The 23,909-nt window shown below is 43.2% G+C and overlaps 1 protein-coding gene across 9 annotated transcripts in view; it reads left to right on the top strand.

The window, feature by feature from the left end:
• Nucleotides 1-7,443: 7,443 nt before the first annotated feature.
• MAP7D3 (MAP7 domain containing 3) overlaps nucleotides 7,444-23,909 on the top strand; it is a 31,583-nt gene continuing 15,117 nt past the window's right edge. For 2 of the 9 annotated variants that reach the window (XM_019536413.1, XM_019536412.1), the window contains exons 1-9: nucleotides 7,444-7,588; nucleotides 8,504-8,584; nucleotides 10,151-10,314; nucleotides 13,459-13,570; nucleotides 14,569-14,598; nucleotides 19,106-19,207; nucleotides 22,032-22,130; nucleotides 22,581-22,679; nucleotides 23,767-23,892. In XM_019536413.1, the coding sequence (XP_019391958.1) occupies nucleotides 7,459-7,588; nucleotides 8,504-8,584; nucleotides 10,151-10,314; nucleotides 13,459-13,570; nucleotides 14,569-14,598; nucleotides 19,106-19,207; nucleotides 22,032-22,130; nucleotides 22,581-22,679; nucleotides 23,767-23,892 (943 nt within the window). In that variant the 5' untranslated portion in view covers nucleotides 7,444-7,458. The remainder of the gene's footprint in view (nucleotides 7,589-8,503; nucleotides 8,585-10,150; nucleotides 10,315-13,458; nucleotides 13,571-14,568; nucleotides 14,599-19,105; nucleotides 19,208-22,031; nucleotides 22,131-22,580; nucleotides 22,680-23,766; nucleotides 23,893-23,909) is intronic. The other 7 variants (XM_019536417.1, XM_019536416.1, XM_019536420.1 and 4 more) reach the window with 5 other exon arrangements.

Below are 23,909 nucleotides of genomic sequence, written 5' to 3'. Positions count from 1 at the left end.
CGTCTCCGTGCTGGCAAGAGGGGAGTTCCCCAACCTGTAAGTGTGGTGCCGGTTCTTCCTCCCCATGTGCAACACCTTGCACTTATCAGGGTTGAGAAACAGTGGGACTAAATGACCTCTTGAGGTCCCTTCCAACCCTAATTTTCTATGATTTGAAAAAGCTCTTTATCCTATGTTCTGTATGCTGTAGTCAGACCTTTAAAAATGCATACCAGACCATCTTGCAGATGCAACATCCTGGGTCTGTTGCTTTAACTGGTAGGAAATAATGTAAAAGAAGATGCATAAAAGTGCCAGAGTTCACCTTCCTGTTCCCTCAAGGAGCCAATGCGCATCTCAGCTCCAGTCCACTGAACAGATTTATTGGTGTATTACAAATCTGTAAATGTAAAATGCCTGTGGTCAGCCCTCAGATTTAAAAATCAAGAGTCCCGCTCTGTCTGTCTGCCTTGGAGATGAACAGCAATATCATGCCCAGAGGGGGTTTTTTGACATAGTTTGTTTGAAAAATGCTGTTGAAGGTGGAAGGCCTGAAGTTGCAACATACCCGGAGCCATGCTTTTCCTAGCTTTGATTTCAGCTTCCTGCTTTAATGAGGCTTTGAACCCAGAGGCAGTGAGTGATTAGTCTAATTTGTGTAGCAACTCAACAAGTCATGAACGTCAGGGCAAGGAGAGTGATTTTCAGCCACGGTGCCGTGGGCCATGAGATCTTTTGCTCAGTGTTAGCACTATTAGATGTGCAGACATTTGCAAGGTAAAACCAGAAATGTCAAATAGGAATCCATAGTGTTAAAAACTTTCAGACCTCTTGGGGTCTTTCTGAGTTCTTTGCAATGGAAGAATTGCTCTGTTATTTTTCTGTAGTCAGAAAACAAGTGAAAACGAAGAGCTATTTTCCAAGGTGTGCCTTGAGTATAAAAAAGCTGAGAACCACTGGGGTAGGAGGATTGCTGTAGAAGCAGCCTTACCTTGCTTTGTTCCCATATCCAGTCCCATGACAAGTGGGGAATATGCCCTCTCACGTAACAGTGAAAAGCAGAGGGACCCCCAGGCACCTTGACATATGTCTCAACACAGCCCCGAAGGGTGTCGTCACGCCGGTGTGCCATTGACACTTAAGATCACCTTTCACGTGTAGCCGTTACGGTAACGCCACAAACCCCATTACATCTTGCTTTGTGAGGTCCTGCGCTTTCCTGCCGCAAGTCATTTGCATTTCCACTAGAGATGCAATGCTGCTAATTATTAGGTAACTCAAGACAGCCTTTTCCAAAGTGCCTAAGGCCCAGATCCACAAAAGTGTATAGATATGCCCAAGTATCTCTTGTGAATCTGGTCAGAGCGACTTAAGTCACTCGGGTCCATTTGGAGGACCGGCCTCTGCCCACAAAACACTCATACTAGAGCGATAGGCTTGCCTGGGAAGTGACCCAGCGGCTGCTTTTGTCCAGGGGCATCTATCGCTTTTCCAGGGGTGCAGGCAGCTGAAAGTTTTCTTGAGGTGGATTTGGCTACACCTTTCTCCTCTTACTTAATAACTGAGTGTGGCTACAGTGTTTTCACCATAAATCAGCAATGGGAAATTCTGGGTGACATTTTCATCTTGGTGCTGCACTCTTTTTTTTTCTTTATTGCTTAACAATGAATTAAGGAAGATGCAGTGTCCTGTGGGAATGGAAAACCCTTAAAAATGCATTTAAACTGGAGTTCTCTTCTGTAAAAGTAATCCAAAGAACAAAACATAATTTGACAGCAATTACGGGATCAACCTTTTAAAATTATGTTTTATACAAAATTACCCTATTCCTGTTCTATTATGTAGTAAAGAAGGTGGAGATTTGAATTTCAGGATAACATATTGTAGCTGGCACCAAAGCATCCGGACAGTCATGCTGATTAGTTCCGGTAGCGCCTGCTATCGGGCGCTTTTCTGGCACTGCAGAAATGCGGTGGTTGCTTCGAGTATCACTGTGGATTTTTGAGGGCCAGCAGGTATAAAGAAGTGGCAGCAATAGTAAGGTCCCATACAAGTCTGCTTGGCTCACTGATAAGTAGAAAGGCAGAAAATTTTAAGAGGGTCTTACAGGGGGGCAGAATAGGGAAGGGTGAGCTCCAGGAGCTGATGAGCTGCTTGGAAGAAGGCAGAAAAGGTGTTCATCTGAAAAGGCATAGGATGGCCGGACGAGCCTGGAAGCAGTGGCAGACTGGAGAGAAAGGGGCGCCACAGAATCCGACCAAAGTATGTAGGGAGGTATAGAGGGGACCTATAACTCCTTTTCAGTAAGTGGGGTGGGAAGGAGAAGGGTATAGTGAAAGAGAAATCCTTAATAGCTGACAGATCATCACCAGATTCACTTTGCAATCTCTGCTCCTTGGAAGCTCAGAACTGCCCCTCCGATCACGTGGAAATTTGAGTATTGGGGAGACTTGACTTTAAAATGTGAGGGCTTCATAAGAACAAGAAATCAAATCAATCCAGAGAGAAAGTTGGTTGTTAACATGTAAAACCTGTCAAACCCACGTCTCTGCCAGCCATCACATAATTCTATTTCGATAAGAAAAACATGCCACATGAGTCCCACAAATGCATATCTACGTGTCTTTGGCTTGAACTTGCGCTGCAGGAGACAATGTTTTCATTGTTTAAGTGCTAAAATCATGCGTAACTTTTTTTTTTTTTCTCTGTAGTTTGCGTTTCCTGTTGTAATGCAGGTGCTGTTCCTGGGACACTTGGCTTTGGTGAAATCAGTGAGCATCGTGTGGGCCAGATTGACAGTCTGAGGAATTACTGCAAAGTCATCTAGGTTCAAGCTGCACGTGCCCACTCCATACCGAACGGAGAGCCCGTATGCCCAGCCCTCGGGTAAAGCGGGCACTTGTCACTGCTTCCAACCTTCCTGCGGCATTACTGGGTTTAAGGGAGCGCTGCTTCCTGGCAAACACGTGCAGTTTGACTTGGACAGGAGTGGAGCAGGAGAGTAAGATGGGATTGGTGATGTTCAGAGTACCCTGGAGAAGGGCTCTGAAGCAGGTGGAGGGTGAGAGCCATACGGTTCCTAATGCAGTGTTACGCTCTTACTTAAAAAGCAGTCGGCACACATAGCATCCTTATCCTTACTGGCCGTCCTGGTGGAGGCTCAGCATGGAGATTTGAAATAACACGTGCCTTTTGCAGCAGTCTCTTCACATCAGGTTGGAGTTTGGTGTTTTTCTAGTGCCTGTCTTTCTCTGGTTTGTGGGCTAAAAAATTGGCCAAGAATTCCAGATCTGATGTACTGGATTGGACTGGGTAGCCCATCTGACCTAGTCCCAAGTGTCCATTAATGACCTGTTCCCAAAGTTTACACAACCATGCACACAGGCATTTGCACAGTGCCGCGTGGCTTTGGGGGAGCTGCCTTCCCACCCTTGCAGTCGCTTTACATCCCATGGTCCCCTCCCCGGTACGTCTGAGTAGAGGTGTTATTGTTGGCTGTAACCCTGTCTATACCCTTATGAAATCCAGCTGAAGGGCTCAGAGGTGAACTGCAAGGCAAGCAGAAACGGAGCTCATTGCAGACTTCAGTGGTGAATGCCTCGGCCAGTTCAGCTGGCCAGAAGGTGCTCGGCGCAGGAGTCTGTCTGGCCCTGCCTGTCAGACAAGTATTTTTTTCCTTCTTAGAAACTCACTTAACACTTGGTTGCCTACTGTGTCTGTCAAACACTGTGGGTTGCGGTAACACTGCTCTGAGCCGTGTCATATGCTGAACGCGGAAGCGTGGGGACGATAATAAAGTTTGGACAGGAGAATCGGTAAAGAGTTCAAGCATGTTTATGAACAGAGCGTCCCCAGGGCTAGCAGTGGGGCCTGTGGGATGGACACCTGTGCTCCTGAGCGCTCGTTGCCAATGAAACTGTAACAACGGTTGTTGCAAGGAGCATTGTTCAGTTTTTATTTTGCATTTTCCTCAGCTTGCCCAGCAGAGTCCATGTTACTTCCTTTTCTGTTAGGATCAGGTAGGACATTTGGATCAGAAACATTGCAGAGAGATTCCTCCGAGCTTCCCTAGAGCTTAGAAATAGCTGTTGAAACTTTCACATTGATCTGAGCCGGTGTGAAAAGGTAACTTCACTGACCCTACGTTTGGGGCCAGATTTGATGTGAAAATTGTTCCTTTGAATTACATTTTCACATTCTGTTTCCCTTGTTCATTTGTTCACTCCAGCTTCCTGTGGCATTGAATTAAATATGCTGGCTCCAGGCTTTTTCCCTTGGTTATAAATGTTGCTTCTTGTCAGGTCCATTACATTAGCTCCATATAAGTCATGGGAGAGTAAACTGAGGAAAAATAGTTCAGCTTTTACTGCTCCTCCTTAGATCTCAGTGAAAGTCCTTGTTCATCTCTTCTTGTTGCCAGCAGACTAGATTTTGGCCATCTCTTCTACATAAGATCTACTGTGCCTCTAATTTACTTTGTTGCTCTCTGTAAAAGTTCTCCTAGGTAGAAAATTCATGTTTCAATCTCTGCTCTCTCCTATGCCTGATGAAGGGTGAGTGTGCCCGAAAGCTTGCATATAAATACAATAATTTGTTTGCAAATATCTAGTGGCTCTTATAAAAGATATCCCCTCTTCCACAAGGTTGAATTCCCTGTTTCCCTTTGCATTTACAAGCCCGTCTTAATTTCAATTGCTTCTTTCAAGTGAAATGACTAATGGTCTTTCCAGATACAAGTTGCTGGAGCTTTTCCTAATTCCATAAGTAACTGAAACAGTTTTATACTTTTTCATTTTTTAAAAATGAATTGTCAAGGGTATCCTGAAATATGAACTGTCATTTCCACCCAGGATAACTTTTACCATCTTTGCTCCTATGTCTGATGAAGGGTGTTTGTGCCCGAAAGCTTGCAATGAAAGAATTTTTTTCCCAAAAATCTAGTTGTTCTAACAAAAGGTACCTCTACTGCAAGTCCTGATTCCTCATGTTAAGTGTTGTATTGATTAGCTATTCTCTTCTCAGTTCCTTTAATCCGTTCATCAGGCTTTCAGGTAATACAGGAACATGAGATTTACTTAACCCATCGAACATACCAATTTAATGGCAGCTCCTTTTAATGAACGTCTGGTTCTGCTGCAGAATAGTAGAATCAATGCTCACAATCAAGGCAGAAATATCAGGAGAGGTGTTAGCGCCCTGGCATGAGTTATGTCAAAAATGTTCAGCCTGGTTGTGCCGGGTCTGAAGCAGGAGGGACTCTTTCCCACCTGATGCTGCCTTGAATTCCCTGGGTGTCTCTGCTGCAAGAGCTCATCTCTCTCACCATAGTTACCGTCCTTGCTGCAAAAGGAGAGGCTGTACCCTGGCTTCTTTATCAAAGCAGCTTTCAGCTTTATTCTTACCCTGTGTATTATGATTGCTCATGATGTTCCCATTGATTCTTTAAACGATCGCTGAAGCTGTCCCCGCTACAGAGGTGTTGCATCCGCACCCATAGTCGGATGCCTGCTGTACTCTGTGCTTTGTCTTGCAACTTCTTTCCTGTTTTGCCGTGTTCAGCGCATATGTCTAAACAGCTCAGTCTCTAGTTGTTGCACTCAGCTGAATTAATATTTTGCTGGCAGGCCAAGTGCCACGACGTACAAAATTAGGGTGTTTTATTTATTTTTATTTTTTTAACCGTGTGGGTTCTCAATTGCTACGTGCTGGGTTTTATGAATCGGTGAGATTATGTTGTGCTCCCTGATATCCCTCATTAGTATAAAAAGAGCCTGAAAGATGTAAGAAGACTTCTGTTTGGTGCTGTAATGAGGAATTAATGCAAGACATTGCAACAGCTGCGGGTGACAATTTAGAGTTGCTGAATAAGTATTGTAATCGGTATTTATCATTGGCATCACATGGGATTAAGCACTTTGAGGTGATTGTTCTTGGGTGCAGCCTTAGGGAGGATTATTACCATGACAGAACTAGTTGTCATGGTAATACATGGCGATGAGAAATGTTCTTCCTTCCTCCTCTGCATTCAGCAGTTCCCAGTTAAAGGCAAGTCTTAGATCTCTGACAAAGCCTTCTCTTTAGTTGTGTTTAAATAAATGTAATAATTCATTTTTCACTCTAAGGTATCAGTCAGTTTGTTAAAATAACTTTGCTGTGTAAAACAAATCTCATTTGCCAAGAGTTTAGTCATTTCAGTTCTTGCATGCTTGAGTCAGTACTGTCTTGGAAGGGTGTATAGAGGGGGCGTTTCTGGTTCCTAAAAAATCCAGATGGTTTTCCTTGTCCTTTCCTTGTGGTCCTCGCTGTCGGGAGGGGAAGCTAGGAGTGTTGTGCTCCTCAGTGTTGAAAGAAAGCTTTTCTATTTAATTATTTAGATAGGAGTACTATACTGTCTTGATCCTGTATAATTCTCCTAACACCACTTCCACTGACCAGGACTTTCAGTCCAGCTGGGGGAGCAGGATGATTAAGTTCAAATGGGAGTTGACAGAAAGATGCAAGGAATGTGCACACACAGGTGGAAACAAACCTGAATACAATAAATCTTTCTGCTGGTGTAAATCGAAGGCCTGGCCCTGCAATTAGTCTGTGTACCTGCATGGACACTATTGGAATCAATGAGGCCTTTAGGCGTGCTCTGGCCGTAGGATTTGGGCACGGGGATCTCGGTTAATTCTGAAAACGTACATCTCTAAATATTTAATAAACATTCATTATTTTAACGCCTGCTGCTCACCTGCTTCCTACTCAATTTACCTAAAGAAAGAATAACAAAAAATGTCTAGAAACACTTTCACAACTTCAGGGTTGTCGAGTGCTAATAGCTTGTCTGTATTTCCCCGCCTTCAAAAAGAAACACACTTCTGAATTTTTTTTTTTTTTGTAAGGGGAATAGAAGGGGCTTTGGTGTTTTTAGCATTTGAAACAATTGCTACGCTAAACCACTAGTGCACTCTTAAGCTATTTAACATATTAGACCCCTTTTGAAACCACTGAATCCTGCTTTTCTATGTGTACCAAAAAAAAAACTTAGTCGTTTGGGACCTCTGGCCTGTAAGAGTAGAGCTGCATGAGGCTTGACTTCACATGCGCTTCTTCGTGATCTCATTTGATGTGGATTTTATAATGGACTATAGACAGGCATTGCAATTCTAAGGAGCATATGAGTATCTAAGAAGTGTTAGGTCTGTGTTGTGTCAGGGTTCATGGTAGTCTTATGTAGAGTTTAATAGATTGTGGTTTCTGTGGGACAGCTGGGATAGAGCTGATCCTGCCTCAGGCAGGGAGAGATTGGACTAGATGACTTCTGGAGGTCCCTTCCAGCGCCACTTCTCTGTGCTTCTCTATGAAGTGGGCCTGAGAGAACCAGCTTAATATAAAGCTTTGCATGCTGACTATATATGCATCCTTGATTCCTGAGCATTTGCTGTATTTTTTTTTTTATTTTTTTTTTTTTTTAATATGCAGCAGCTCCTTCAAATGAAACTGTTTGTTTTTTTCCTTACAGTTGCTGCAGCTCAAGCAATAGCGGACGAAAGAAGAAGCCAAAGCGGCGTTAGCCCTGTTCCAGTCCAGACCTCGATAAACATAAAGACAGCAACTAAACCAGGTATACTCTTTGCCTGTTGTTGATCTTGAGTCATTGGGGTTTGGCCACAGAATACATTTATACCTGTGCAACTTGCCCTGGTTTCTTGGACTTGCAAAGGTTAGAGTAGGCTTGAGGGTGGACAGATGTGCCTCTGCCCCAGGATATCTGCTTGCAGGGGGCTGCTCTTGGAGCACTTCACCTTGAAATTCAACCTGGTGTAGTCATACTAGCAAAGGGATGTGTGTCAAATCTGTTCCTTTTCTTACCACCTGTGCAAGGGTTGATTATACTAGTGTAAAAGTGGTATGGCTCATTGAGGGTCTGGACACACAAGAGAGAGTTAGCTGGAATAGTTAGAATCTCATTCAAGGAACTTAAGTTCTGACCTCTCCAAAAGAAGAGGACGTAGTTGAGTATCTGCTCGAACATCGGGTCACTTCTAGGTATAAATGAAGGTTTTGCCTACTATCTGCAAAGACTTGATATCTGGATTTCTAATAACGATACTTCAGTGATCTGTTCCCATGGTGACCCCTGGAGCCAAAAACAGCTTCATTTTTTACATCTCTCAGGAATCTATCATGGCTCTGGCCACGTTGGAAACATAATGTTAAATCTGTGTTCAGGCTTTGAGTGGACTGAATTCCTTGGGCCAGGTAATCCTAAAGCTGCTATTTCCAGTTCTTTTAAGGATGCTGGATTGGTTATTGAAGGGGAAGGCAGAGAGTTTCCAGAGCATGTGCAGCTTTTGTGAGAAAAGCGGTTAGCTACCTCTTGTCACCTGTATGGGGTACACAGTCCAATTGGGGAGGAAAGCACGCAGTAATACTTTCGATAGTCTGTTTGAAACTAGCTGAAATGGCTGCTCATGTTCTTTCTTTTTTAACCATCAGTGTTGCAAACAGCTGACAATTGCGTATCCCTTTTTGACAGTGATAGACGGTTCCACTCTGAGAACAGAAGAAAGACAAAGACTAGCGAGGGAGCGCAGAGAAGAGCGAGAGAAACAAAATGGTATATTCACATTCAACAACCTATACAATGAAATGCATTGATGCTTCCACTATGAGAGTTGTATACAAGGTACTACAAGTGTCGCATAGCTCTTTCATCACGTCTCCTTAAACATGTATATGCTAGCACATGCTCAGAGCTGCTGCTTTCCTGGCTTTTTGGGATGTAAGACAGGTAGCAGTGTGTCGAGAGCCAACCTGTGCAGTCCCTTGTGTCCTCTTGTGACCACAACTGGTGTCATGCAGGTAAGCATGAGATCTTGAGAAAAATGTTAAGACAGACCAGGGCTGCCAACTTCTGCGCAACCAGGGGCTGCGTGCCATCAGGGCCACAGAGCCAGGGGCAGATGCCATGGCGGCTACAGATCCAGAGGCCACACACTGGGCAGGTGTCTCACCCCCTGCCAGCTCCCTTCTGCCATGCAGGGTGCCCAGCACCACCCACCCTACCACATGCACAGCCCTCCTTCTCCCCCAAGCTATATGTACCACCCACCTGGCAACTTGGCTCCTTTCTTGGCCATGTGTACAGCTCAGGCACTCCAGCCCCCTCCTGGCTACCAGAGCAGAAGCAGCTGGGATGGGAGGAGAGTGGGAGCAGTGGCCAGGCAAGAGCCCAAGGCAAGCCCAAAGATTGATGGCTCTGATCTAGATAAATGTTATGTTGTGTGGACTGTGCTGATCCAGCAATATTACTAAAGACCCAGAACATTTGAGCAGCTCAGCTGCTTGATTGCGTTTGAGCATCGCCTCTTTTCAGCATTCGAGGAAGCAGAAACTACTGTTGGACTGAGGCATTATTAATAATAAACTGCCTCCGAGTTGGGAGTCTTGGCCAGTGGAGATCATGTCAGCATGCATTGTGCATCTGTATGGCACAAATTTGAGACTCTTTTCTTGCATGTGCAGTGACTTATCTTCTCAGTTCATTTCTTCCTACAAGGCTCAGGCACCATCTCTGCCAATACGTTCAACTGCTGGCTCGTTATTCTTGGTGCTTCTGGCTTGCTTTTTAAACTCTCTCTGCAGTTGTCTCCAAGAGCAAGTTGTGGAGGATAGTGACTTTTTGAGGAACTATGCATAACTCGGCAGAAAGACACAGCAGTTATCACAATAACTCAATCAGTGACATGTATTTTGTAATGTAACATAAAGCATGAGTGAGAAACCCCCATGCTGTTAAGTCCCCTCTGTGATGTTCACACCCCCCCTGCCACCAGTGGCTTTAATATTATGATTACACATATGCACAGAAGAAGACATGTTCTCTAGCCTAAGAAGCTTACTTGGGGATCTGTCAAGTGCCAGACTTCAGAAAATATTCCAATTTCTTCCCAGTACCAGAGACAAAATCAAAGGCAGTATATAAGGTCATGCGCAGAGTCCATTGGTGGAGATGTATTTGTTACCAGATAATATTAGAATCCTTTTTAGATGTCTGTATTGGGGAGACTTCCTTCTCAGAGGTGAACAAATCTGTTGGCTACTTGCATATCACACTCTTCAGGCATACTCTTGAACTTTGCTTTAATTTTTTTTTGTAAATTTTTTTTTTTTTTTTAAACAGCTGCCAAAGAGACACAGATCCTTGAGAAGGAGAGAAAAGCAAAACTGCAGTATGAAAAGCAGATGGAAGAAAAGCAGAGGAAGCTGAAAGAACAGAAACAGAAAGAAGAGCAAAGGAGAGCAGCAGTAGAAGAAAAAAGGAAACAAAAAATCGAGGAGGAAAAGGTACTGTTCCTGGCTGCTGTGTAATAGTCAGAGCTGCCTGCATGATTTCTTTACCAGGAAATAAGTTACCTCTGAATAGTGTAAGGGCATTGCTCAGCCCGGTGTTCTTTTGTAAGTCATTGGAGTTGGAATCCTTACTGTTTTGGGGTGTAAATGTGTTTTCCTTCCCTGCTAGTATAGTGCTCTGTTACTTACATATGTCTTTTATTCCACTGAAGGGGGATGCATCTGTGTTTCTTGTTTTGTTTCGAGCTTTAGCGGGTTATCTTGATTTGCTTCCTGTAATTTTTAACACCAAGAGCAAGAAAAGATCCCTTAAGATTTTAATTTTTCAGTTGTTGACATGTTTTGTTGTTCTTCTGCCAACCAACATGGATGACTGGTTTTATGTTTAACCTTCCTCAGTGCCACTTCCTGACCCGTTGTGTTTTCCACTGAGGGCTGGCTGGCTCATGTTGCCTCAGTTCTCTTATATCGCTGCTCATGGTGCTGTCTCTGTGCTGCTAACTGCAGACTACATTTCTACTAACTAGTTCACCCTCCTCTTGACCTTTCCTGGCCCTTCTGCACTTTTAGGAGCTCCCTGGTCCTGTCTGTGGATGTGTTTTATGCCATTTTCCTTGGCCAATGCTCCTTGGGCTCATCTTGTCTGAAGCCTTCTTATTTGCATAGCGTTATGCTCATTAGCTGAGATTGGATCCCAGGTGTTTTCAGCTTGGCCGTGAAAACCATGTGCAATAATTTAGGCTGCTGAAAAACGAGCAGAAGTATTTGTTCTGCACAGTAAATGCTTGGCCGAGAATGGAATTGCAAGTGTAATATGACTGCGGCTCTCGGAGTACAAGAGCCCTTTTCAGCTTAATGCTTTTTTGTCTAGAGAAACCTCAAGGCAGAGAGCTGCAGCAGTGGCTGCTGGGTGAAACCATTTATTTGAACAGAGAAATGAATCATAGCATCAGCTGCAGACTCATGCCAACCTGAACTTTGAGATCCTGTCCCTAAAAGTGGATCTGATGCACACAACTATACCCATAGGGCATTTAGACATGTGCTCTGGGAGTGGGGGGAAAAGGGGGTCTTTAATAAGAGTATCTCTGAAAGCCACTCTAAAGCACCTGGAGCATCATGTGTATCAGTGTCCTCGCACTGAAAAATGGCAGCAGGGGCGCTTTAACTAAATCTCATTGTACGAGCTTTAGTTAAATTGCTGCTATTGCCATTTTTCAGCATGCAGGTGCACATGATACTGGAGTGTGCTAGAGTGCAGTAATCGCCATGCTCCAGCAGACTCAATTAATTGAATCTGGTATGACGCACTGTAATTACAGCACATCGGTGCAACCGCTCTGCACATGTATAGGCACCCATAGAGTCTAAGGGTTGGCACAGTGTCTTCTAGCTCTGCGTAATGGGTTGCATCTGACCCATTAAACCGGCCTTCAAATAGGATGTGAAGGCAGAACCTGAGAGTTCAGAAATACAATCAAGAAATATTTAATTTTAGAAAGTGTTTTATATTTAAGATCTCTCCTTCCACTCCCAAATTTTACCAAATAAAACGGTGATAAAATACACAGTCATCCATATTTTTTTCTTCGTGCTTCAGTCAGTTTGCTTCTGGCTAGTTGCCTCTGAAGACAACTTAGAAACAGAATTGCCATAGTAAGAAGACGTGAAGTCTTCTCTTGCCTGAGACATATCAAAACCTTGTTGATGTGAAGAAGTGGAGTTCAAAATGTTTGAGTGACAGTAATTCAGACTTGGATTGTTAATAGGTATATAAAATGTTTTGGGGCACCATTTGGTATTTAGTAAGTAATGTGTGTTTATCTTTTGGGGGCAAGAATGTCTTTATTATGTCCGTTCAGTGGTGCCTGATCCCAGGTTGGGAATGTCTAGGTGCAGCTGCAGTACAAATAAAGAAGAACTCATGGAAGTGCAAGCTACAGATCTAAGCCCAGTTATGTTGGTGACTGACACCTTGGGTGTCTGCTCTCATGAATTATAACTAATGAAGTAAACAGGACCAGGGGTAGATTAAATGTTAAGTAGTAATAGTTGGTAATCAAGGCACAGAATCTTCATAGAGAATTTTCCACCCTCCCGCTGCACTTTTCCTTCCATGTTCACCTTCTCTTAAGCAAAACATCTATCCAGAGACCTAGTCTGTGATGTTACCAAATTGGTGTTAAGGGAGAGTGGAAGCCTTGTGTCCTCAAGGAAGAGCATTGTTTGGGTAACTGGTCCCTTGGTATCTTACCATAGCACACCTGTGATCAACACCGAAGGAGCACAAGTGTAGCTCTTCCAGTAAATCGTCCTGTTCCCTGACAGCCTCTCAGTTGTGCGTGATTACAGCAGAGCTTGGATCACTCACATACAAGTGATTCACAATCCACTTAATTTGCAGCAAGTTTCTAAGTGAAGGATGAGCTGCTTACTTGTTTCTGGGGCTCTTGTTAGACCTGAGCAAATTCCTTATTAGAAATCTGAAGTTTGTGCAGCGCTCTACAAATATGACTGTCATGGGTTCCTGGTATTTGATGGAAAACAGCTCTTTAAAGAACTTCGAAGTCTAGAATTGCAGCAGTTCAAATACTTGATATTTTACAGTCTTTTATCCCCACTGCACTCAAATCCCTGATAATCAAGACTCTAGTGATTGAATCTTGCTGTTCCATGTTGTAAATCTGAATTGATACTTGGGGATTACAGCCAATTCTTTATCATATGCCCTTTTAAGGTGCAAGCGCTGAAACTTGGTCCCAGTACAGTGTGTTCCTGCTTTTAAAAGTTAATAAATAAATAAATAAATAAAGGGCCTGTTCAGAAAGTATTGGGAGCAGAAAATAGCAAAAAAGCTAGAGCAGCAGCAACAGATTTGTTAATCCACCAAATGTGGTACCCTATGATACGTGTCCTCCGTTAGCGTAATTTGGAGGCACGTTATGTTGTTTTTTGTTGTGCATCGTATTAAAATGATTGTTGATCTGTCTGCAGTATTCTTCCATGTTCACTTTGTTATAAATCAGGTTACGGTTGGGTGGTGCCAGGCATCTACACTTTGTACCTTGTTGTGAGCTTATGTGGTTGTCTCTAGTAATTATGGTTACCCAGCTTTACAGAGATGTTGTTTGGTAATAGGAACACTATGAAGCAGTTGTGCATCGTACTCTGGAGCGGAGCCAACGTCTGGAAACACGGCAGAAGCGGTGGTCGTGGGGAGGGTCTGTGACAGATTCGGACAGCAAGACTGGTAAGTGTGTTCTCTTTCTAGCGAGATGAAAAAGTGAACTGTTTTAACTTGCCACATATGAAATACCTCAGAGAAAAGGCAATACTTTTATAATGGTATCTTTAGTATGTCTCTGATTCCTGCTGCTCTGTTAGTCTGCAACTTGGCAATTGCATATAAAATGCCTTGAAAATGCGGCCTTCCCCAGACTTGCTGTCAGTGCTAGAAAAGGGTGTACTGAAGATACTTACCTTTTACTCTTTATTTAAGCAGGTAAGGTGGTACAGTGGTTAATGCCCAGGCTTTTCCACGGGGGTGACCATGTTTTGTCCCAGTTCTGGTTACCCATTTTAAATGGTGTGTGCTGTCAAACCGATTTCTCTTAAACCATCATACAATTTGACACAATTAGCCGCTCTTGTCTGTCAGATGCCCCAAATTCGAACAGGCCAAGATCGGTATGAATTAGAGAAAAAGGGAATTGCAAGGATGTCTTCACAGTGCCTCACAGTGTCTGACAGACCCTCGCTCTCGTTGTAGGAGTCATAGAGAAATCAGGCTGGATGGGACCTCCAAAGGTCATCTAGTCTAGTCCCCTGCCTGAAGCAGGATCATCCTTATCTAAACCCTCCTGTATCATCTAACTCTTCATAAAACTACCATCAACTCTGACACAACACATGCATCTTAGGAGGAAACAACTTGCTGTAATCAGCTGTAAATCATGACTCATTTTCTAGCTGGAGAGAGAGAAGTTGTAAGAAAAGCAGTGTTGGCAGATCCAACAAGTCCTAAAAGTAACTGTACAAGAATTAAGAAATCCCAGAATCAAACTCTGTTTGTGGTTGCAATGGTTGTAATAATGATCTTTTTTATCAGCATACTGAGAAATACTAGAAATGGAACTCTTTTGAAATAATAATTGTCTTAATTATCTCTAACTTCCCATTTTCCTGTTAAGTGTATATTAAGCACAAACCAGCCTTGCACTTAGGCTCACAAACCTTCTTCTTCTGCAGAGACGCAGACAACGGATGAAGGTGGAACGGGTATTGATTTCCAAGTGCCCTTTTTGCTGTTGTTTTACATTAACCACTAACCTTTTGAACTGCAATTTTGACTTTTGCTGATGAGAATTAAGGGAGGAGTACCTTTTACATAGATGTGGGCCGACAGGGGCAACAGCCTTGGCTGCTAGATGGGAGGGGTGCCTTGTACCTTTTAACAATCAGTTCTTGCTGGTTAAGGGTGGTCTCTGGTGGGATCCCAAGGGAGTCTGACACAAAAGTCACAAGCCCCCAGTTGTTCCTGCCCACCACACTGCCTCCAGGGGCAGGTGCAGGAAGCAGGACCCTCCCTACTCCCCTGTGGGTGTCCTGGTATAAAGAATGGGATAACTGGGATATCTTTCTAGCTGTGACAGGGATGCCGTCCTGATATGTTGAGTGTACAAGAATACAGTCCTCTCCATAAAGCAGGGTTTCTTAAACATTGTCATTGTCTCCTAAGACATGGAAAGTAATTTGGATCATTTTGGCAATCAGCAGCACTTATGGAAACTTCCCAGCACAGCAATGTAGAGAACAAATGGCCTAACTTTTTTTCTCTAGTTGTGTTTTCACTGAGGGATTTGCAAAAGCAGAGCTGTCCATTGTGTTGGCATATAACACTTGAAGGTGACCTCCCTTGCATTTGCTTTCTACCTCTTTCTATGGAAGAGGTTGAGAAACACTTGGAAAGCCTTACGATCACTGATAATTGGTTTATAGGAGATACAAAAAAATAACTTCCTTTATTACAAAGGCTTCATATGACAGCCCTTTGCAGAGACCCAGCTAAATCTGTGAGCTCTAAAAAGACTGTGTGCATGCTCCTAGCTTTACTAATCCACTACAGCTGCCTTGTAATGCTCTGATATAATACTTGAAAACACAATGAAAAGTTTAACTGAGCATAATTTAACAGCTATAGCCTATTCTGGCAACCACAGCAGAAACATTTCTCTTGCTTTTCTATGCATGCGTTGGTCATTGGTTTGACTGGGTTGGCTTCCCTTTTGAAACATACAGTCCTTAGGGACACGCATTCAATTCAGTCATCTTCTGGTATCCAATCTGATTTATTTTCAAAGGCAAGTTGGAAAATTATGGGCCTGTCCTATTTCCGAAAAGTGTCACAGTCATTTTTACTGTCAAGTTTTCCCTTAAACCGAAAAACAACATAATTTGCCCAGAATTGCCCATTGCTTCATAAAGCAGCCTTTTTTTTTTTAAACACAGTCTTTACTTTTCCTCTTATTCCTGAAGAATATACCCATAAGAATATAAAACTTATCTCTCTCCCTTGATCTGCAGTTGCAATGCCTCTATCCAGGTCCATCAAAAATTAGCAAAGCCCTCAAACGAAGCAAGAAAGAAGCAGGCCTACCATCCAGAAGTGCACGGGGGAAACCTTGAGGCTTTTTGTCTTGATTTGCTTTGCCATTCACCTTTTATAGGAATTGCATAAGAGCTGGTTTGTCTGATCAGCAGCCTAAGCAGTCCTCACATGCTTTAACCAAAGCGCCCAAGACAAAAGTACTTTGTTCGGTGAACAGAACCAAGTAATGACCTTTCCTTTGGTGCCCTACCTTAGAAGCCCAGGGTCTGGGTAATGTGCTGTTAAATTGGTCTAAAAGATCTAGGGAAAGTCACTTTCTTGAACCCCCTCCTACATTTGGGTTCTGTTGGTCTTCCTACTTGTTCCCTGCCTTCTCTGCTGGAGCCCTTGGAAAGGATTTGACCGTCATATTTTAAAAGCAGCCAGGATCTGCAGCAGTGAGGTCTTTGGGTTTTGTGAGAACCCCAGGGGGATAACAGACTGAGAAGAGAGATTCCTGCAAGGACAGACACGGTATCAAGGCCTCGGTAAGAGAAGTCTTTTCTGCCTCTTAGGCCCTCTTAAATATGAAACTTGTGCTGTTGGCAGCCTCGGCTCAGAAATGCAAACAGTACACACCCATTCCTACACTGCAGGCTAGTGCGGAAGCACCAGGTGGAAAGCAGACATTACAGGCACAAGGAAGCCAATTTCCCCTTCAGGCCTTGCAATGAGCTGACATATACCTGCTGTTCGGGCTCTATGTTCTCCGTTCTGCTGGCTGTGTTCTTATTTTTACTCTCTTCACAGTAATTTGTTCCAACTTGTCTCCTGTAATGTCTGGTACGGGGTGAGACTTATTGTGGATTCCTTTGAGTTGTACTGCGTAAAGTGATTTGAGAGTAGCTTCATGGAGAGAAATGAATTGGGGCTGGACCTGATGATCTTATGAGGTCCCTTACAGCCCTGATGTCTATGAAAATCTATTAAAAGAAATGTTGTGTGTGGCAGTTATACAAAAAACTTGCCACTGGTGGTTGGGAATTCGGAAGGTCAGCAGAAAATCCACAATCAAGCACTTCATCCCAGTATTAACTACTTCTCTGTTAAATGCTGACAAATGCGGTTTGACTCTAACAAGAAGCCTGCAATATAGTGAAGTGCTGCATAATAAGTCTTTGGCATCCTTCACAGTAAAGGCCCAGCAGCTGCGAATGAGTTTCCTATTGCAAAATGATGCTAATCCAAACCAAAAAATGCACTGTCTGAACACAGTGCCTTTGCCATTCTGTTGGCTGTTTGCTCCACTTCTTGCAGTTTGACTTGTACAGGGGGGAGAACTTTTATTTCTCAAAGAAAATCCTCCAAATGCAGAACTAAACCAGTTAGGAGACTGGGTTCAATGGCCCAGGAGAGGCAGCTCAGTCCTGTGAGTTCCTAAACAAGTGCCATGCACCATTGTTCAAGAACATGCCGAATTTTGCTCAAGAGGTGCGTGCAGAAGGATGCCATTCCCTAGTATTAGCAGTTATTCTCACTAACAGCCTAACGAGAGATAACATTTGAAGCTGGTTGATCAAGTAATTAAAATTATATTGACAAGGGAGCTAATAAAAAGGTTCATCTGAATCCTGAGGAATGGATTAAAGCTTGAGTGATGTTTCCAAGGACCCTAGGATGCCATAAGCCAGAATAATTCCCTTTGGATCCCAGCAACCCATAGACTAAATCCTAGGTTTCATGGCAGTTCTTAAATTGTATTTCAAGCAAATAAAGTCTCAGATAATACTTGTGCATCCCTGCTTTTTGGTTACTTCATTTATTGAGAAGTCCTGTGAGTGCCTACACAGCCTGCTCCTACATCCTGAAGCCATTGCGCTGTCTCGGGGTGCAGTTTGCTTTGGAAAAAACATCCCTGTATAAGACCCTGAGACTGTGTAAAGTTCATATAAAACCCACCTGCCTTAGGAAATCCTTAACTCAGATTTTCACTACTGTGTGCACTGCCCCAGTGCATGCCGTAGACCCTTCGATTCATGTTTTAGGCATCATGATCTTACTCAGTGCAGCACAGACCTCCCACTTCTCAGTCTGTTGGGTGCTGGCATTGCCGAGCTTGGGTTTGTATACACGCAGTATGGCGGAGGCAGGCCGATCCAGTCAAATCCTTACTTGCTGGCTGCTTCTAAAGGAAGCTTTCCTCGCATGCTTGGGAAAGGGAAGAGCTCCCTCCATGGTGAATTTTCCCTGCACATGGCTTTACTACTGAGATAATCAGCTCTGCTGTCAGCGTTTTTGATTCTGTCAAAAATATCCATTAAATTCATATTGCATATTTCCCATTTTTATCATGCTGGTTTCTGCTGCCTTGTGTGGATTGGTGTTTCCTGCTTTAGGGGTTTCCACAATAACGGGCGCCTTGCTCCTGTCTAGTGGGCCTGGAGAAGCGCTCCATCCTGAAAGGGTACTGCCTTGTGCCTACAGCGCAAGGTCAGTTGACATGTGGGCTAAGGCAGAACCGAACATTCGAAGGTCCCGTCACTTGATCTCTTTTATCACTTCGATGTATCCAGATGCGCAGAATCTCCAAACACCATGTGGAACCTCAGGGCCAAGATGTAGACACATTTTTGATATTTTTCTCCTGCTAGCACCTCCAAAGCCCCACAAACTTGTAGGAAATGTGCTCTGATGGTTAGAGCAAGGCTTGAGAGTTAACTCCACCACTCTCTGAGCTGATCAAGCCACCTAAGCTTTCTGGACCTTACTTTACCTGCTGAAAGAGTTTTAAAGGCGGTTAAGGTAACGTGACGTGCTTGGAGATTCTGGAAAGGAAGGCCTAGCACCAAAGGCTGTTAGCAGTCAGTATTTTGGTGGTTTCTTTCTCCTCGGTATTCTAACAGAACTGAGTCTGAGCATTTATTTCCGAGGACATAAATCAAGATTTCAAACAGTCTCCAATGCATGGAAAATAAGATCTTTCCCCAAACCTAACAAAACTGAACGGCTTGTTTCTATGCAGGTTGTTAGCTTTTAATAATTCCAGCAGCAAGCATGCAGCAAAGCCCAAAATATCTTCATTAATCACCAAGCAGAGGTGGTAGGAGCTTTCAGGATGCAGTACTTAAGCCAGGTTATCCCAGAGAAACCTGTTTTCAGAGGTAAGGCAGATGCTAAAACAAACACTTCTGTCTGCAGCCAGCAAGCGGTCCACATCTGCAGCAAACCTCAAGCAAGCGGAAGTTGCCATGAACAAACGCTTGTCCTCTTCTGCAGCGCTGCTCAGCTCAGCTGATCGAAGTAAGTGTGGATGTGTTGGGCCAAGGGCTCTTCCTGGGTGAAAGTAGTCTGAATATATTCCTTCTCTGAAAGCATTTTATTTCACTCGTTAACCACTGGACTGACCCAGTTCCTCATTTTGATCTGTTAGAACAGAAGAGGAATGGCAGAGATCACTGTTTTCTTATTTCTAGCATTCAGTTTTACTAAAGCCAAATTTTTAATGAATGATTGATAAAGTAATTGTTTTGGACCAGCTCAGAAGGCTTTGCTTGCTTTGCACAATTTTTTTTTAATTGTAGATCAAATTAAAAACTGCAACTGAAAAAAAGATGAGAATTTTTTTCTCCACTAAAACAGCTGCAGACATTTGATTTGCATATTCATAACAAAAAGAAATGCTGCCCTTGGCATTTGGCCTGTTTTATGGGCCTTTTACCTGTACTCTGCAGGGACCTCATTGATTTTTGCATCTTAGAACTGAATATAAGCAAAAATGGACAGAAACAGTGGGAAATTCTGCCGTCCCCTTTTTGCTTTGACTTTGGGATTTCACAGGGCACAATTTATGTAGCCGCGTAGCGTATTCTGCCATCATCTCCCAATTTATTAAATGACTGTAGATTACAGCCTCAGTGGCGATACACATCTCTTCTTCCCCCACCTAGAGTATTTCTTGTATTGTGTCAAGATGGGGTTTTTTCTCCCTTGCTTGTTGTAAAACCCTGGGTCAGTACTACTAAGCCTAGTCCTGCTGAAAGAGCCCTGGGCTGGAAATCTGATGAGTTCAAAGAACATGAGTTTCTGATAATGCGCTTTCCCTTGCTTCCACCTGCCAATAACAGTTTTTTCCTTATTGATGGAGGAAGCTGACTATCCAGGGGAAATAGTGAAACTAGCTGTTCAGAAACGGTTGCCATGGTTTTTTCTCATATAGTACATGTCATCACTGTCTTCTCCAGACTGCTAAGTTGCCAGTGACACAAAGATGTTCACAAGTCTGTTTTGGGGGGAGAGAGCTTGCTTAACTTTGTTTTACATGCTCAGGGAGAGGAGAGGAGAGGAGAGCTCCCCACCCCCTCCCCAAGGGTGCTGCAGTCTGTTTAGGGTGGTTGTGCTCAGCTGCATCCTTTTAGAAATTACGGATTCTTAGGGGCAAAAAGCATATAAATTGAGGAGGGAAGGGGAAAGACTTTCTTATGTTGCATGAAACCAGAGTAAGGGCCCAGTTCTGCAGAAGGAAGAGGCCTTAGAGGTCCATGGCCCTACTTATGAGCTGCACAGTTTATGTAGATACATGTTTGCAGGGCTGAGCATTGGGTGTGAGCAAGAAACAGGACCATGCTGCATATGAAGCATTTGTCCTCATTTCTGTTCACGTTCATATTTATTTTGCCAGTTATCACCTGAAAGGGATTGGCCCAAAACCTCTGACTCCATGTGATGCGTAGTGTCTTTTGGGGGAATATCGGGCTTAGCCTTATTTTCTGGAAGAGTCTGAAATGGGAAAGCTGATCAGGACTCCCAGCCAGGGTTTCTCTGTTCAGGCTTCCCCTTCAATAAGTCAGAGCAGCACTGAGCTCCTGGTGCAGCTCCCCTAAAGCAGCAGTCGCCTAGTAAATGATGTGTGGTTTAGGCACCCATGACTGCAAGCATCTCTCTGGGCCTGTTGCAGCGAGTTGGGATTCCTCTGTGTCTCATCACTGTTTTGTATCATCGTAGGCACTTCTGGTTATGACTTGTAAACTGAGTCCACCATGACATGATGGCATCTGAGAGGCTGCTTTTCAAATGAAGCTTAATTTAACCAACTTTCACATTTTATTTCTATTTTATTAGCAACTTTAACTACGCTTTTGCAAAGGGGAGGTGTGGGGTGGGGAGAAAGAGATGCTAACCCTTTTGGACACCGTATGTGCTTTTAAAGATAATGGCTAACTAACTGCGTCCTAAAAAGCAGGTGGCTGACTTCCAAACTGCGTAGCGGATATAATCCCAGGTTTCACCTGGTTTCTTCTATTTACATGTAGGTGCCTGGCTGCTGCCAGAACCTGAAATGGAAGTGGGATTGTACCCCTGGACCAGTGAAGAAATATCAGTTTTCAGCTTGCCTCTCCTCTGGTTTACTCCAGTTGAACTTTGATGTCAGTGGAGTTACTTCTGACCCAAGCTTGTGTCTCTGTTGTCTCTGACAAAAAACATGAGCAACGGCCTCTTTTAAAGCTTACATATTTTGAAAGGCATTCAGTGTCAGCATGTGCTCGCTCCCAAATCCTTAAAAAATAGTTAGGGAGGTTAATCACCATCAAATTCTGGCTTGCTTTTTGGAGCAGATCATAATTAAATTGTTCGGTGGTGTTATTTTTAATAATGCTCTTCAAATTTAGCCTTTTTGGGCCTTTCAGATCTTTCTATATTATCTAGACCAGCTACTAGCTTATGTTTTAAATGCCCTCAGGTACTGGGCTTGGGGCTTAGGGTCTGGGTTGCGCTGGGCTTGGGATCTGTCCCTTTTTATTGAATTTAAAGATGGTTTTTTCCTGGATGCATCAGAAGCAGTATCCTACCTTTTTGCAATGAATCTTGATTTTGATTTAAGTCTTAATTTTACCACACATACATGCACAGGACAAACTTCAGGATAACTTTGCTGTCCAATGATTTGAAGATACACTTTCATTTCTTGCCACACGTGGATTCTGTAGGGTTGATTTAAATGAATCAGGTGTGTTGATTGCACTGCTATCGCATACGCTATGAGCAGAAATAGCGGGGTTGGTGGTTAACAGAACTCCTCCAGACGCTGGATAAAACTTAATCCTGGGATTTGCATTTTCACTTGCAGGTACCACAAAAAGAAGTGCTTCCTTAAGCAGATTGAGTAACAAAGCCCCTCTACATTCTTCCCAGTCAGCACCCAAAGGTTCACAGGTGGAACAGAAAGGTGTCGGAAACTGATTTTCTTTTGCTTAATTAGGAAAGGGCAGATTAACTATTTGAGATAACTTAAGTTTTGTCTTTTAAGTTGAATGTCCAAACTTTGTCCGTAAATAATTTCTACCAAAAGAGCACATACGTGCAGGGCATCTGAATGTTTGGATGTAGAGATTGGGATGCATGTGCTACTAGTAACAAACATTTCATTCATAATTCTTGATTTCATGAAATCTTGGGTTTGTCTAAGATGATTTCCCCAGAGATGGTACTGGAGTGGGGTGTGGGGCATCTGCTAAAATAGACAACCAGCATGGCAGAAGGATTGAATAATGCCACTCAATTCTGCGTAGAGGTATTCTTGGCAATATGAAGAACTAAAGGCAAGAAGGGGGTAGGTCGTGTATTCAACATGCAAATGCCGTATTAAAAAATAATAATCCTTGCACTTGGTCTCTAGGAGGAGCAGGAAAGAAGAGGAGCACATCTTTGAATAGAATGAATACTAAACCTCACTCTCCCCCCGAGTTAGAGAAGGTGAAAAAGGAAGAAAAACCAGGTGGTTAGCTCTTTCTAAAAACTAACCTTTTACTTTGCAATTTCATAGCAAGCTGAGGAGAGATTTTTGCCCTAGACTGTTCCCTCTGCTGTTTCTACGTTTGGAAACTTTTCAAGGATTTTAATTATGTAGTCGTAAGATTAAATTAGCTCTTCAAACTCCCTGCATTTGATGGAAAAATGCTGTTGGGAGTTTTTGGTGATTTGTAGCAAATCCGATTGCAAGCAGGCTAGCAAAAGCTTAGAAAAACGACAGGGAGACATTTTAAGGCAAAGAGATGATTTCACTCTGAAGGTTTTATTCTTTACCCAAATCTCACTCTCTTCTTGGCTTTTAAAAGCTCTGTTGTTTTTCCAGTTTAAAAGCTACTTCTCTGTTCCTGCTGCTGGACTGTTGTGTGTTCCCGAACTAGAGGGAAACTCTTCCCCCACCCTTCTCCCTCTCCCCTTCCCTCTTGTGTCTTTGCATCAAATCCAGTGGTTATTAATACTCTTTTCTAATCGTGTTGTTTATGTGAAGCCAAAGGACAGCTGCTTTTATAACAGATATTTTCCTTTTCAATTAACAAGTTGAAAACTTTCCTTTTTAGCAGCTTTTTGTCGTCCCGGGAAGCTGCAGGGTAATGCTTTGAAACCCTTTTGCTGTGAGCAAGCTGTGCAAATCAGCTCTTATAGCTGCATGTAGTAACCCACGAGATGTTTCTGGTTTGCACCCTAATCTGTCCAAATAACCTCTCTTGCACTTGAACTTCCAGGGAGACTTTGCCTAGCTGCGCCCAAAGTTTTTCATGTTTTGACTTTCATGTTAGCACCCATCTCTGTTTCATTTGTGTATCATCCTTTTTTGCATAAAAATAATTAGTAATAAACAAGTCAAGGACAACAAATGCAGTCCTGTCTGATTGCAGCATTTAATCCTTCTGTACTATTACTAGATATTTCCTTCTTCATGACTTTTTTTAATATTTTCTTCTGAAAATGTTTTGATTTGCAACAATGCTCACAAACCTCCTTTGCTGTTGTGCTGCTTGTTTCCTTTGTTATATGATTTCACGTTGGATCCTTTTTGATTTGTTCCCATCATTCAGCTCGTCGCTCCCAGTTCAGTCCTCTGGAGAGTAATGTAATCAGCCGCCTCCTCGCTCCCACACAGGCCTCCTTAGCTAGGAGCAAAAGTGCTGCTACATTATCGGCTGATGGACAAGATGCCTCAGGTAACAGGGGTGCAGAA

The sequence above is a fragment of the Crocodylus porosus genome, unplaced genomic scaffold, assembly GCF_001723895.1.
Source record: "Crocodylus porosus isolate Cpor-Errol unplaced genomic scaffold, CroPor_comp1, whole genome shotgun sequence".
NCBI classification, from domain to species: Eukaryota; Metazoa; Chordata; order Crocodylia; family Crocodylidae; genus Crocodylus; species Crocodylus porosus.
Note: the sequence above shows the minus strand (reverse complement) of the source record. Positions and strands in the feature narration are given on the sequence as shown.